Genomic DNA, 12,787 nt, shown 5'->3' on the forward strand with positions numbered 1-12,787 from the left:
TTGGTATTTAATAAATGGAAGTAGAATTCCAATATCAAAGTTTTAAAAGGTTAGTAGAGTGTAAAAACAGAACCACAAGATGTAATCTAATTTGCTCCAGTAGAATTCAGCATTACTTCTGCCAAAAGAAACTCATTTGCTGTGTGTAATGTAATTTCCTCTTTCTTTCAGATTGAGAAACATCCGCTATGCTTTCAATACTGTATTGGTGATCATGATTTGGCGTGTGTTCATTGCACGGTCACAGATGGCAAGAAACATCTGGTATTTCGTGGTCAGTCTGTGCTACAAGTTCTTGTCCTACTTCAGAGCATCCAGCACCATGAGGTACTGAGAAGAGTTCAGGGGCACGAGGCTCCAGACAGCTATGCATTTGATGGAATGCTCTACAAGCTCTGGACAGCAATTTGCTCTTCATACTGACGTGTCAAATTAGTTCTGTTCACTGTGTGTTCTATATATGTGTGTAGCTTATTCAACTCGCCCTTCAACAGATATAAAGATCACAATTAGAACTACAAGGCATAAGCACCTTTTAATGTTAAATGAGTAAACTTGCTGACCTAATTTAAGGTGCAGTAAATTATGCTGATTTGTGAAGGCATTTTTTTATAGAATGAATTATGGGGCTGCTGTTTTTGGGGGTGGCGGTGGTCGCTCTACCCCACTTTGTTTGCATGGGGCAAGGGTTGCGGGTAGCAATAATACTAAGAGTTGCAATGTATTGTGCGCCTGTGTAAGCACAAGAGAGCTTGGATCAGAAACACTGCTCATATTAGCATGTAGTGTTGTAGTTTCCTGTTGCTTTATTACTTTAACATTTTATTGCCCACATTTCATTTTGGTGCCTTTTCATTACACATTTTCTTTTTCAGTTTTCTGCATTCCTTACTAAAATGCTAGTTAAGAATAACAAGCCTGACATATGAACCCTTTGTATCAATTTGGACAAAATGCAGCTTGCTTTGTTATTTTTCTCTTAAGTTTGACCAGCAGGCCAAAGGATTTTGTGCTAGAAGATAATATAGAATGTATATTTATACCTACTACATTGCCCAGTCTTGTCAGAATTTCATGTAGCCTGTTGATGGCTTTAGGCACTTCCTGTAATCAAACATTGCCACTAAACAATAGGAGTGATAAGATCTGCTTTCGTTTCCTGTTTTTCACACCACCATTGTGGATCCTGTAACCCCCTCACCTGAGTAGTCCAGGATATCATTTTCTGTTGGGTTGAGCCTTAAACCTGACCAAACCTACTGTATCTCAGATCCTGGACTTAGGAAGGCTGCCTGTTCCATGAACAGATTTACACACTGGCTGGTTCAGCAGACTTGGTAGAAAGTGTCAGTATTTGTATTTGAGAAGAAAAAAAGCAAATGTTATACAAGTGTTCCCTGTTTGAATAAATAATCTATTTGTGTTTTTGCATTTTCTAGTTGCCCTGGAAATATTATATCACAGGGTCTGTTTTCAAATATAATAATTCCATTCTGTAGTTTTACAAAGAGAAATGTTTAATTCCTAGCTGTGTGGTTATATTTGGGATTAAAATGCTTTGATAATGGAGTCTAAAACCATACCTAATATTTATACAAGCTTTTTTTTTTCATTTTCTTTCTGTGATAGTGCCTAGGTTGGAAGCTGTTTGTCTTTTTGATGTTTGTCGGTGTTTAACTTTGTCATTCTGAATATGAATATTGGGCTTGTGTCCAGCATTTTAACCTGTATGATTGATTATATAGCAAAAGAGAAATCTTTTTTTTTTTTTTTTTTTTTTTTTTTTTTTTAATCGGTTGTAGAAACATGGTGTAAAATGTATAGTTTGGTCACCTTTTCAGATATAAAGAGATTCGGCAGGTGTTAGGAATTTGAATTGTGCTTGAATTTTCAGACGAAAAGGGCAATGGGAGGACTGTTTTCTAATCTCTTTCTGTACAACTATTTACGTAGTCCATTTCAATTTAAAAATAAAAAAGATTGGAGGAATGCTTGTTTGAAAGCAGAGATCTAGAATAAACCATTTTATTGTTGTGCTTAGAAAAATATATAATGCAACGTATTTATTTCCTTAAAAAAAAAAAAAAAAAAAAAAAACTTTGCATAAGCCACTAAACTGTTGATGGTGCCAGTCCCCATTAGAAGCTAAGCCAAAACCCTAATCTGACTGATTTTTAATTTAAATATATGCCAACGTGATGTCATTCCAAGAAATAAATTTAGATGTAGGGTTATTTTGACTGTGTGAAAGATGTATGCAAGACCTTCACTATCTCACACATTGCCTGTCTGTAATTGTGTAACCTGTTTAACCACCTTGAACTAAATTGAAATGTTTCAGAATATGTTAAACAATTCGATCTACTGGTTTCCGTATCTAATGGGAATTTGAAATATCTGAGCGATTTCTGAATAACAATATGGCTTGTATGAACTTGCATTGCTCCTAATATACAAACCGGTGCAAAAGGGGAGGCCAACAACTGGTAGAGCATGCAAGAGATCTTTTGTAAACATATTTACTTTAGTCTTGAGCTTTGCATTGTTTCTAACCCGCTTCACATATTTTAAATATATTAACTTGCTTCTGCTGCAGACAAAAAGTTGATCTTTTCAGTGAACAATTAGAGGCAAATTAATTGTGTTATTCAAGCAATCCCAAGATGCTGATTACTTGGGATTTCAGTGTAACATGTGAGGGTAGATACACCAATCACTTGGGTAACTCCACCTGTGGAATAGCTATAATATGGGGGGGGTAGTCAAAGCAGAGGGCATTACACTTGTATTGTATTTAACTCCAGACTATACAATGTTGTGTCTTTTTTTTTTTTTTTTTTTCTCTCTCCCTGTGGTGCTATTGTTTTTGTTACTCTATTCACTTGTTAAATACTTGTGTGTCTTTGTGATCTTGTTCCTGTCACATGGCTCTCCTGCTTTAATATCTGTAACAGTGTAGTGCCCAGGAAATGTAATGGATGTACTGTATGTTTGTCATGTTACACCTAACTACACTGGAAGCTGTCATTTGCCATCTTTAGGAAATTAACTCTAAGGACCAAGTGTTTTTGAAGAGGCTTCACCCCTGAAATGTGTATTTTATTGTTTCTGCATGAAAAATAATCCCAACAAATGCACTTCTTGTGTATAAAAGATAGTGGTCCTTGGAGTACAGGAGAAAAGAAAAAAAAAAAAAACTACTTGTTAGTGGAAACTTTATGGGTGCCTTTTGTTTGTAAACCAAAAAAAAAAAAATACAAATCAATAAATATAATAAAATGCCTATTGCTGAGTCCTCCTGTAGTTTATTCACTGTCTGAGGATGGTTTGAGAGATTATTTTTTTTAAATAAATATTTATTAGGAAGAGTAAATAATAAACATCAACACCATTGCACAACTTATTGAAATGGATCGATCTAAAATCAGTTAAGTCATAACACAAACAGTTGTAGAATATACTGCGTCATTCTATGGGTTCAGCAGTTAGCTCCGATTGCTGCTGAGGTTCCTCATTACATGTGAATATAAATAGTGACATATCTGCACACCTTGTTCATATGCATTTCCTCTTATGGACAGTTAAATAACCATAGCTATTGCAGTTTCTAAAACTATATGAACCTTTTTGTGTGCACCAGCATTTGTGTTCACATGCCAACTCTTCACAATGTGTATTAAGATATATTTTACTTTAAACAATTGTGAAGGGATCACCTTTACTGCAGTACAGTTGTCTGTGCTGTATTGAATTCTTTGTCAGTGGTTATACTGAATTTCTATTAACTCCAAGTTAATTCCTTTTTAATTACTTTACTTGCCATGTACCGATTTGAGCAACAAAAGGACACAATGTTATGTAGCAACTTCATTTACAGTATTTTATTTCGTACATCACTTGTGTCCAGTAGGATTGTCTGTGTTGCTGCCTGGATTTTTGTTCGCCATGGTTACTAACTGGAAACAAATGCTTCTGTAAAGATTACCCCAGGTTTATTGTGGAAAATCTAATCTGCGTTGCACAGGCTGCAGTGGACAGCACAACGTTAATATTCTTCCCCACAATCTGCCTTCTGGCGTCTCTTCAGAAGCAGCATGTCTACTGGTTGCAAAATAAGCAAATCTTTAAAATATGAACTGGTGTGTTTTCTAACTTACCTGTGGAACTGGGTGGAGTGCTTTGACTCTGCTTCTAGAGAAATCTGACCAAGCATGACCTAATTAAGAATTCACAATCCTGTGGGGAAGAAAGGGAGTGGAAGTTCAGGTCCTACAGCAAGGTACAGGAACCCTCACATTGTTGGCATTGTAACAATTAAAATACATTTCTAGTACTGCATGTTTTACTTTTTGGATCGTTTTTCATCAGCAACAGTGGATTGATGAGAAAAGAGTGAAATTAGTAAAATGAATCCAATGTGTACTTGGGATGCTAACACAAAAAAAAACCTCCTGTGAATTATGCTATACTCAAGTTTCAGACTGAGAGCGTAAGAATGGTTCTGTATGCAAAGAGGTGTTGAATTTTCTTGCTTGTTTGGGCAAACCACATTCTCTTGTGAACATGTTCAGCTGAATTTGTGGGTGGTTTAGTTATGTGCTCTGCTGCCAATTTAGAACAAACCTAGGGGACAGAATGTGTTTCAATTGTTATCAGAGTTGGGCCAGTCTCCAGGCTGCTGCACCTTCTGGCCTAGTTCTGTTTTATGGTTTACAAATTCCCATTGTCTTCAGCTTGTATGAAACATGTTTGCAGTGAACAGTACTTTGCTTATAGAGGCAGCATTTAGGTTGAACTGTGAGGCAGCTCCAAGTATAGGAACGACACATACTGTAAAAAATTGCATGGATATCTGAGAGCTATGTTTTATAGTAGGCCTCAATTAAGAAATTTAACTCGGTCACACATTTGGAAGCTTAGCATATCATAGGCTAATACAGTTTTTACAAGGAAATGGTTCTGTGCTTTTCAATTTCTCAAAAATGTGAATAACCAGACAGCATGTGGACATGGTGATTTGCCCAATCAACACAATGTCAGTGTGATCTTTTAGCAGACCAAAAAAATCCTTCTGGCATCAAAAGTAAATTGCTAAGATTGAAGCTTTTTATAAAACCCTGAACCATGCCAGGCACCTATTATTAATAACCATCTCACTGAGATCGGAATTTGTAAAAAGTATAATTTTAAAACTGTAGCATAGCACAATCATGTTCAATTTTACATAATTCATGACCTTGACTAACTGGTTACAATAGTTTACTTTTCTCTCTACTCTGTTCAAAGCAGACCAGGCTGGTTATCCAGGGTATTTATATCCCTAGAAACTGTGCTTCTGGTAAAGGTACAGTCTCTCTCTCTCCATGTTCGGGACAGGCAGAATGGAGCAGAGCCTGGTAAGTTTGGACATTTTGGTTAACATTAAATAACTATTAGTTTATATATATTTATATATATATATATATATATATATATATATATATATATATATATATATATATATAAAATTTATTGAGAATTGTACAGATTGAATTTATGATAAAATGTTTTGCATCCACATCAAATAAAATACCTGCAGCTCGGCTGTAAAACCGAGAAACAGTCCTGGCTGAATATATCGTGCTGCGTTCGTTAAATAACCTTCAAGAAATGTAGGTTCTATGAGTGTGATGTACCACGGCTTAGTGCTTAAAGCCCCATGTCCACTTCACCTGCATAAGTGCCCCATGATTTACATGTTAATTCCTAATTTGGCTAGCAGTAGATTGCACTGAATCCAGATAGTTGTGGGCATCTACAGCTTATTTGTGATATTCGTTAGTTCATATGCCTAAGGGAACATTAGATTTTTCTTATCTCAGGGACAGAATACCACAAAAACCCCAAAACAATAAATATGTTTTGATGTATCTAGATGTTTTATACAAATTATGCATAGTAGTCGGATATAATAATCCTATTTAAATATGTTTTATCTGAATTCGTGCTGAAGTTAGATTTAAACCTGTATTTTTATATTTGGTACTGCAATTATATTTTTACCCTGTAGATGGCAACCTTACATGAACAATTTTAAATTCATCTGTATTAGAACCTTCTGTTTAAGAACCTGTCAACTTCTTCCTTGTAGATTACTCGGAAATAGTTTCTCCTCTATTCTTATACTTTTTAAAATTGTGAATTTAGATGAATGCTTTACATTTGTGTTGTATGCAGTATTAAGATAACCATCTCTTTCTTTTAGGTGATTCTGCAATCTGGCCAGTCAAAGTCAGGCTTGTGGAATAGTAGTGGGAGGTACAAGTGAGAATGACATGAAAGTGAGTACTCTTCCTTCTACTTATATCGCGAAATACAGTAGATGACATGAAAGAATGAACTTTGCATATAGAACAGGTTTGTGTGCTTTTTGTTCAGGTGTTCAGTTGCATGTGTATCGTTTATGTAGGCATCAATCCAACGCTGCGTAACAGCGGACCCCAAAGATGACACAAAGTGCTACCTCATTTCTGCTAATCAGGTTTGACCCTATTTCTAAATAACAATTGTGTAAGAAAAAAAATTGGATACACTTAAATACAAGTACATTAACTACACAACTGTACTTAAACAATGTATATGATTAAGAACATAACTTTGTCAAATACAGTATTAATACAATCCCCCTGCCATTTAGACTGAGAAGGACATCCTTTTAGAGCAGAGTTGGAAGAGGTCCTTGAAGCACCCTGAACAGTTTAGACTGGAGTATACTCTGGACAAGCCATCACATGGTAAGGAAATGTAATTTCCCTTGATATTAAGCATCAAACAAGCTAGTCCTGATCTAACCAAGCTTTAGCAGCTGTTCTTTTTAAACACCTCCTGTTTCTGGACATGAAACAGGTAGGTTGTGTGATCTTTTGTTTCAATTCATGTCGGCCTTGGGGCGAAACATGTTTTGTTTTAAATAAGAGATGCAACCCTAAAATGAATCCTGTTATATTTAAGGTCTGCGTCTTTGGCTGTTTCTTTAACACAATTGATATTTACTACCCCGTATAACCATCATCAAGAACAGCGCTGAAAGTTAGCTGGCTAATCTGATCTGCTTGTTGGCTGCTCTTCGAGATCCACTCTGATTACCTGTTTTTTGTTTTGAGAGCAGTTGTTACACTTAGATAAAAGCTACAGGGGTCTATTTAATTTATCTAAGCAGTCTAAGATTTAAATACTGCCAGTGCTCAAATCATTAAAGGAACTTTGAGAAAGCAAACATCTCTGTCTTCTGAGTAAGTAAAATGACAAGTAAAAAGGTTTGATCATAACTCATTTAAACCGTGGTAGTGTGTCAATTTGTCCTTGTTTAGATCGATTGAACAGAACCAATAGAATTTAAGGGTAAGTCATGAGAGAGCTTCAGCGCCGACAGCTGATTCTTGTGTTTTCCTGTCTGCAGGTTGGAAGTACAGCTCTAGTTTCATTAATGCAGATATGATCAAAGATCACATGCCGCCTCCAGCAGACTGTGTCCTCATCCTCATGTGCGGCCCTCCTCCCATGTTTCAGTTTGCATGCCAACCCAACCTTGGCAAACTGGGTTACAAGCAGAAGACCCGTTTTGCTTATTAACACAGATGTGGAGCCGGGCTTCTACTTGCTGAAGTGCGTTTTATTGAGAGCAATTAAGCATTTACACTGGAAAGTCTGCATGGCTTTTTATCCTCCAACAAAATATATATATATATATATATATATATATATAATATAATATATATATATATATATATATATATATATATATATTTTATTGTGTGTGTGTGTATAAGTATAAAAAAATACACATACATAAGGCTACATGGCAATAAAAAAAAAAAATTGTTAAAAACCAAAAATATTATTTTCAGTACTTTTAAAATTGATGTTAATCTTTTCCAGTGCAAATCATTAACAAGACAGAAAGGAGTTATAAACCAAAGATGTGTTAATATTAGAAACACGCATAATACTTACAGCTTACATGAAATAAATGCACTACAAATTAAATGTTACAGCAAAACATTGGAAATATGATTTCTGCTGTTCTATTGGAGAAGTTGTTGAACAGTAATAATACATTTTACCAATAACAAGGCACATCATTGATCTCTGTTTCAAAAACAGTCTGGGAACCTGACATTTTACTTGAAGTCCCCTGCCAGTCAAGTTCGTTTGTCCGGGACTGTGTTTTAAGGAATGCAGCAGGCACAGGATTTCAGAGACACCTTGAGCTAAAGATAAACCGTATATGATGTAAATGTTCTTCATCTCTGATACACAGCATCTAGTTATGTGTGTTCTGTACACTTCTTTATCACATTTCACTAATGCAATCATGATTTTTCTTTAAAAAAAAAAATTAAAAAAATCACCTTTGAGGAAGTTTGAATCTGCTGATTTAAAATGATGAGATGAGGGAATATAATCCTGTAAGTGGGGTGCCTTTTAATATAATATAGGACCCCAAAGCAAAATGATTAAGAACATTTAAGTGAGTAACAATAGAGTATAGTATTTTATTTGTTTGAGAGAAATCCCATTAACTGTGTTCCCCTATTCACCAGACACCAGTACCGTGTAACACTGCTGTATTTACTTCAAAGATGGAATGTTCTGTAAAAAGCTGAGAGAAAGAAGCATTATTAATACTCTTAATTTCCTTTTCATGCCTCACTATTAATCAACAAGAATCTAGCGCATAATGTGGCAAAAATACAATCTAACTGGAAACCATAACCACATGATGCCCCATCCCATTAGACTAGGATATTTTTTGTGACATAAATCATTAGGTGTCTTGTCATTTACTTGTATTTAACTAAGCTCCATTTCAGTGTCAGGTTTGGGGATCTAAGTAAACTTGACAAGCATAGTTAATGGATCTTCATGTTCCTTTCCTTTATTAAGAAGGGTTTGCAGCATCTTTCCCGGAGTGATACAGCTTATTGACCCTTTGAAAAAGTTTTCGATGAAGGCCCTGTCTATTTTAGCACCTTTCCCAAACGCTTCCTGGAAGTTGTTGCTGAGAACTCCGTAAATGTTAGTCGGGTCCTTTGAAAGACCAAAGAAGAGGAAGAGCGCGTAACAGTCCCTGCCAACAGAGGAGCAGAAGGCAATCATCTTCTCTTGCTTGGTTTTATCAGAAGATTCTAGAGTGGCCATTTCCATACTCTCTGTCAGCATCTGAGTTTGATTGTTAGGGACACAATTCTCTTCCTCGGTCTGGTGAAAGACTTGCACTGCTATCTGAAGCTTGGGGTTTTTGGTTGGGAAATCTAAGACTGCCCACACCCAGTCTGTCCCCAGCAGAATCCCCTGCTCCTTGGTCATTGTGGTGCAGTTCAGGTGTCCTGTAAGCTGGAGCTCCACACTACGGGTAATGTAGGCCATTTGAAAAATTTCACTCAGGACTGTGGGGTTGGGATGAAACGTGTTTTCCGGATCTTTGAAAGCAAGGTACTCCTTGGTTCTGTGTGAAGCATGTCTGACACATTCACAGTAAAGCTGTTTGAAATCACTTTTGTCAACCTTCTTTAGGATGTCTTTGAAATCACCAAAGAAGTTTTTGGACTGCATATTTGAGTCCCTTTGTCTCAACTCTTCGCCGACCTGAAGAGGAATCAACTTACAGGGAGGTCTCCTTTTATATACTGAAATGAAAAAGCAGCAGTGGTCAAATGTTAACGTTGTGTGTGTGTGTGTTTTGTGAAATCTGCATCTGAAAACCATAAGATGCATTGCTGACATGTGCCCTGCCCAGAACCTTTTATATACATTTGCAGTGGTCTCTTATAGTACAAAAGTGTGATGAAAGGTGTTCAAGGTAAGACATTCTTACACCATGCATGATCTATATATAATAACATTTTGAACATACAAATGTATACAATTTTTATTCCACAATAATTTTACTTAAAAAGTTGTGCAAGGGGTTGTCATTTTTGTCAATTATTTATTTTCCATGCCAGACATTAAATAAAATAAGATATCAGTATGTTTTTAGTTCTTCCAGTTTTAATTCAGAATGTTCTGGGTAACTTATGCCAAGATGTAAAATCAATATATGACAACATGTATACAAAACATTTTTTTTTTTTTACTTATGTATTTTTATTATTATTGGAGCAATACTTGTCTACATCAGAAACAAGACTGGATTATGTTACCCATGTTTACACCTGCAAGTGTGGTGCATTAGTAGAGCGTGTATACACCATACACTGGGTGGAGAAGTTTAAAAAGAAACGGAATAAACCATGTTATCGTTATATTTAGAGTTACATTATAGCCAAGAGAGATGTATTCATTGACAGAAAGGCTTAGTAATAGAGGCTTACCCACACTGTTGCTTCTTTGAGGTTTGCCTGGTTGAACAGTAGTGGTGTTCTCTGTGTCCCATTCGAAGACCTAGCAAAATATGTGTTCTGGTTTGAAGGATGATGCTACAGTACCTTACAGATCTGTTTTTCATACATAGGTGTCCGTGTTTCTCGCAGACAGCTGTTCTCACATCGTTTGCCATTCAAATGCTGCATTTTACTTTGCTACTGAGATCAGAGTGCCTGAAGACTTGACTCTTTACTATAGAAACTGTCATTCTTTTTTCGTGAGTGAATTTCCATTTGCAAATACATGTTAAGTCTATTTTCATTGTACGCAAAACAAAGATATTTAAACAAAAATGAATGCAGGGTCTAAATAACAAAAGGAGATTATCTTACCGTAGTCAAGTTTTCTAGGTTTTAATACATTACAGATTATATAAGCATTAAAAATAAGTAATGTATTATAATTGTTTAGTCTTAGTAATTAGAGGCAAAAAAAAACATATCTGACCTTGCATAATAAAAAAAAAAAAAAAAATTTATTAATAAGTAAAAAAAAAAAAAAAATCTGAGCAATATGATTTGTAGGATGGGAAGCATATTTTCAGTGTGGCAATACAGTAATATAAATACTGTTATGACAATACATGTTACTCAATTTGGAAGCTAAGTCAGCAAACAATGACAGCTGAGTAAAGCTGAGGTATGGATGTTGTTTCCATGGTCAAGCTGAGTTTTAACACTGCAGTTCTTCTTGGAGGATTGCTGTTTGCCCCGTCTGAAGTCCTTCAGAAACTCATCATGGCTTAACATGTACTGAAAGCAAAATTGTGATATGCAGCTATGTTAGTTGGAAGCATAATGTGGCTATATCAGTGTTACACTGTTGATTTTAAGTATTGTTAAGTATTGCTAATATATATATATATATATATATATATATATATAATACTGACATTGCTGTAACTTCCTGTCACACCTCTCATGAACAAGGCATTATACAACAAGTATAACACAGCAAACAAAGAAATGCCCCCATTGAAGTGGCAAGACCGAATATAAAAAGGAGATAAATGTACATCTCATGTTCTCTCTATACAAAACCCAAACTACAGATCCATATTCATCATGCCTGTGAATACATAGCAATACAGTACACTTTGCTATCTTGGGTCCCACTGGTTTATCTAATTAGTGGATCACATTTAGATACCTTTCTGCTGTGCTTGCTTTAGTATTTTGTTTCCAGTTTTACACAGTGATCTCTGATGGATAAACGCACCGCTGGATCAAGTTATATATTTATTAATGTATTAATAGCATGGAGGCTTGGCTATGTATTAATAAATTAATACATGAATTAAGTCATGTTTGAATTGCTTCTCTTGCTAAAGTAATACTCACTGTAAGGTTGTTAATGCCTTCTGACAGGGCCCCTATTTGCAGGACTGTTCCTTCAGTAACCCCCATCTACAAAACCAGGCAGCACTGCATGAAACACAATTACAACTTTTAACAAATGTAAATGTTTTATAAGAAGAAAAATAAAACTACGCACTGGCATCCAACTACTGTGGAAGACTGTCTCACTGCTTTAGTGCTGTGAAAGACATTTAGATGACATCCAGAAATAATATTTTATAAACATGCAGTAGAAGAAGGTTTATTTCATGCTATGTTTTAGTGTCCCATTACATTTTTAAAACAGTATTTATTGTAACTTGTATGGTCTGAAGGAGAGCATGTGTCAGTAGAAACTAGTGCAAATGAATTGTCTTGCTGGAGCCTGCGCTGCTCAGTGTCTATTAGTGGTAACAGGTCAGCACTCGACGGAGGCTCACCCCCTGTGTGATAGAATCAGCCCCTTGTGTGCCAAGCAGACAGCTTACTCTTGCATTAAAGGCTGCAGAATTTGATTAAACAATATGTTAAATTCAAAGGTACAGCGAGAGAAGGCTGTGCCACTCTAGGCATTGAAACTGTAAACAAATGTTTATGGTTAAGGACAGGGAAAACTTATATAACCTAATGTTAAAATACCTTAGGGTAGATATACTAAGATGGGCCAGCCGCAGCGCAAACATACTGCAATTTGCATTTTCTTAGTATACATTTTATTGTATGTATTAAGAGAAACTATATGTTAATGTAAAGAGCCGCAATATATTAATTTATATATTTGAGGCATCTTAGCAAGATCTCTAGTGAGAGTTGTGTGACATTATTTGAAATAAAACAGTGTGAGTTGGGTCATGCAGTATCCCCTTGCTAAACCGAACATGTTTCTCCGATATAAGGAGGTGTCGGGTTTATAGAGGTACATTTATAGTGGTCAATGCATTTTAAATGTAAATCGTTGCGCTGAAATAACACTAACGTTACATTATGTAAAAATATAAATCTGTATAGCCATACTGTACAGTACAGTAGGAAAATAAAATGAA

General features: G+C 35.7%; 4 protein-coding genes across 5 annotated transcripts in view; 2 read left to right on the forward strand and 2 right to left on the reverse strand.

Moving 5' to 3' along the window:
- The window catches only part of LOC121329913 (fatty acyl-CoA reductase 1-like), a 17,296-nt gene extending 14,011 nt beyond the window's left edge, over nucleotides 1-3,285 (forward strand). For both annotated transcript variants that reach the window (XM_041275934.1, XM_041275935.1), the window contains exon 12: nucleotides 172-3,285. In XM_041275934.1, coding sequence (XP_041131868.1) covers nucleotides 172-334 — 163 coding nt within the window. In that variant the 3' untranslated portion in view covers nucleotides 335-3,285. The remainder of the gene's footprint in view (nucleotides 1-171) is intronic.
- Nucleotides 3,286-6,253: 2,968 nt separating this feature from the next.
- Nucleotides 6,254-7,649, forward strand: LOC121329746 (NADH-cytochrome b5 reductase 2-like). The gene is made up of 4 exons (XM_041275484.1): nucleotides 6,254-6,320; nucleotides 6,449-6,520; nucleotides 6,677-6,773; nucleotides 7,439-7,649. The coding sequence occupies exons 1-4, from the start codon at nucleotides 6,315-6,317 to the stop codon at nucleotides 7,609-7,611; spliced, it is 348 nt and encodes a 115-aa protein (XP_041131418.1). The 5' UTR covers nucleotides 6,254-6,314; the 3' UTR covers nucleotides 7,612-7,649.
- Nucleotides 7,650-7,855: 206 nt separating this feature from the next.
- Nucleotides 7,856-10,833, reverse strand: LOC121329790 (rab15 effector protein-like). Its single transcript, XM_041275596.1, has 2 exons — nucleotides 10,356-10,833; nucleotides 7,856-9,668 (listed from the first exon to the last, which is right to left on the reverse strand). Exon 2 carries the CDS (start codon nucleotides 9,592-9,594, stop codon nucleotides 8,869-8,871), a length of 726 nt encoding a protein of 241 aa, XP_041131530.1. The 5' UTR covers nucleotides 9,595-9,668; nucleotides 10,356-10,833; the 3' UTR covers nucleotides 7,856-8,868.
- An 86-nt stretch (nucleotides 10,834-10,919) lies between these two features.
- Nucleotides 10,920-12,787, reverse strand: part of LOC121329731 (liprin-beta-2-like) — a 50,088-nt gene continuing 48,220 nt past the window's right edge. Inside the window, exons 27-28 of the mRNA XM_041275457.1 lie at nucleotides 11,748-11,813; nucleotides 10,920-11,159 (exon numbers count right to left, since the gene is read on the reverse strand). Of these exons, the coding sequence (XP_041131391.1) occupies nucleotides 11,010-11,159; nucleotides 11,748-11,813 (216 nt within the window). The 3' untranslated portion in view covers nucleotides 10,920-11,009. The remainder of the gene's footprint in view (nucleotides 11,160-11,747; nucleotides 11,814-12,787) is intronic.

The sequence above is a fragment of the Polyodon spathula genome, chromosome 17 (genome assembly GCF_017654505.1).
Source record: "Polyodon spathula isolate WHYD16114869_AA chromosome 17, ASM1765450v1, whole genome shotgun sequence".
In the NCBI taxonomy this organism is placed as follows: domain Eukaryota; kingdom Metazoa; phylum Chordata; class Actinopteri; order Acipenseriformes; family Polyodontidae; genus Polyodon; species Polyodon spathula.

Excerpts from the sequence above, each read along its gene's own strand:
- LOC121329746 (XM_041275484.1), top strand. Across the intron at positions 6,521-6,676 it reads ACCTCATTTCTGCTAATCAG|ACTGAGAAGGACATCCTTTT; the intron begins GTTTGACCCTAT and ends CCTGCCATTTAG. Across the intron at positions 6,774-7,438 it reads TCTGGACAAGCCATCACATG|GTTGGAAGTACAGCTCTAGT; the intron begins GTAAGGAAATGT and ends TCCTGTCTGCAG.
- LOC121329790 (XM_041275596.1), bottom strand. The coding sequence starts at position 9,594 with ATGCAGTCCAAAAACTTCTTTGGTGATTTCAAAGACATCCTAAAGAAG.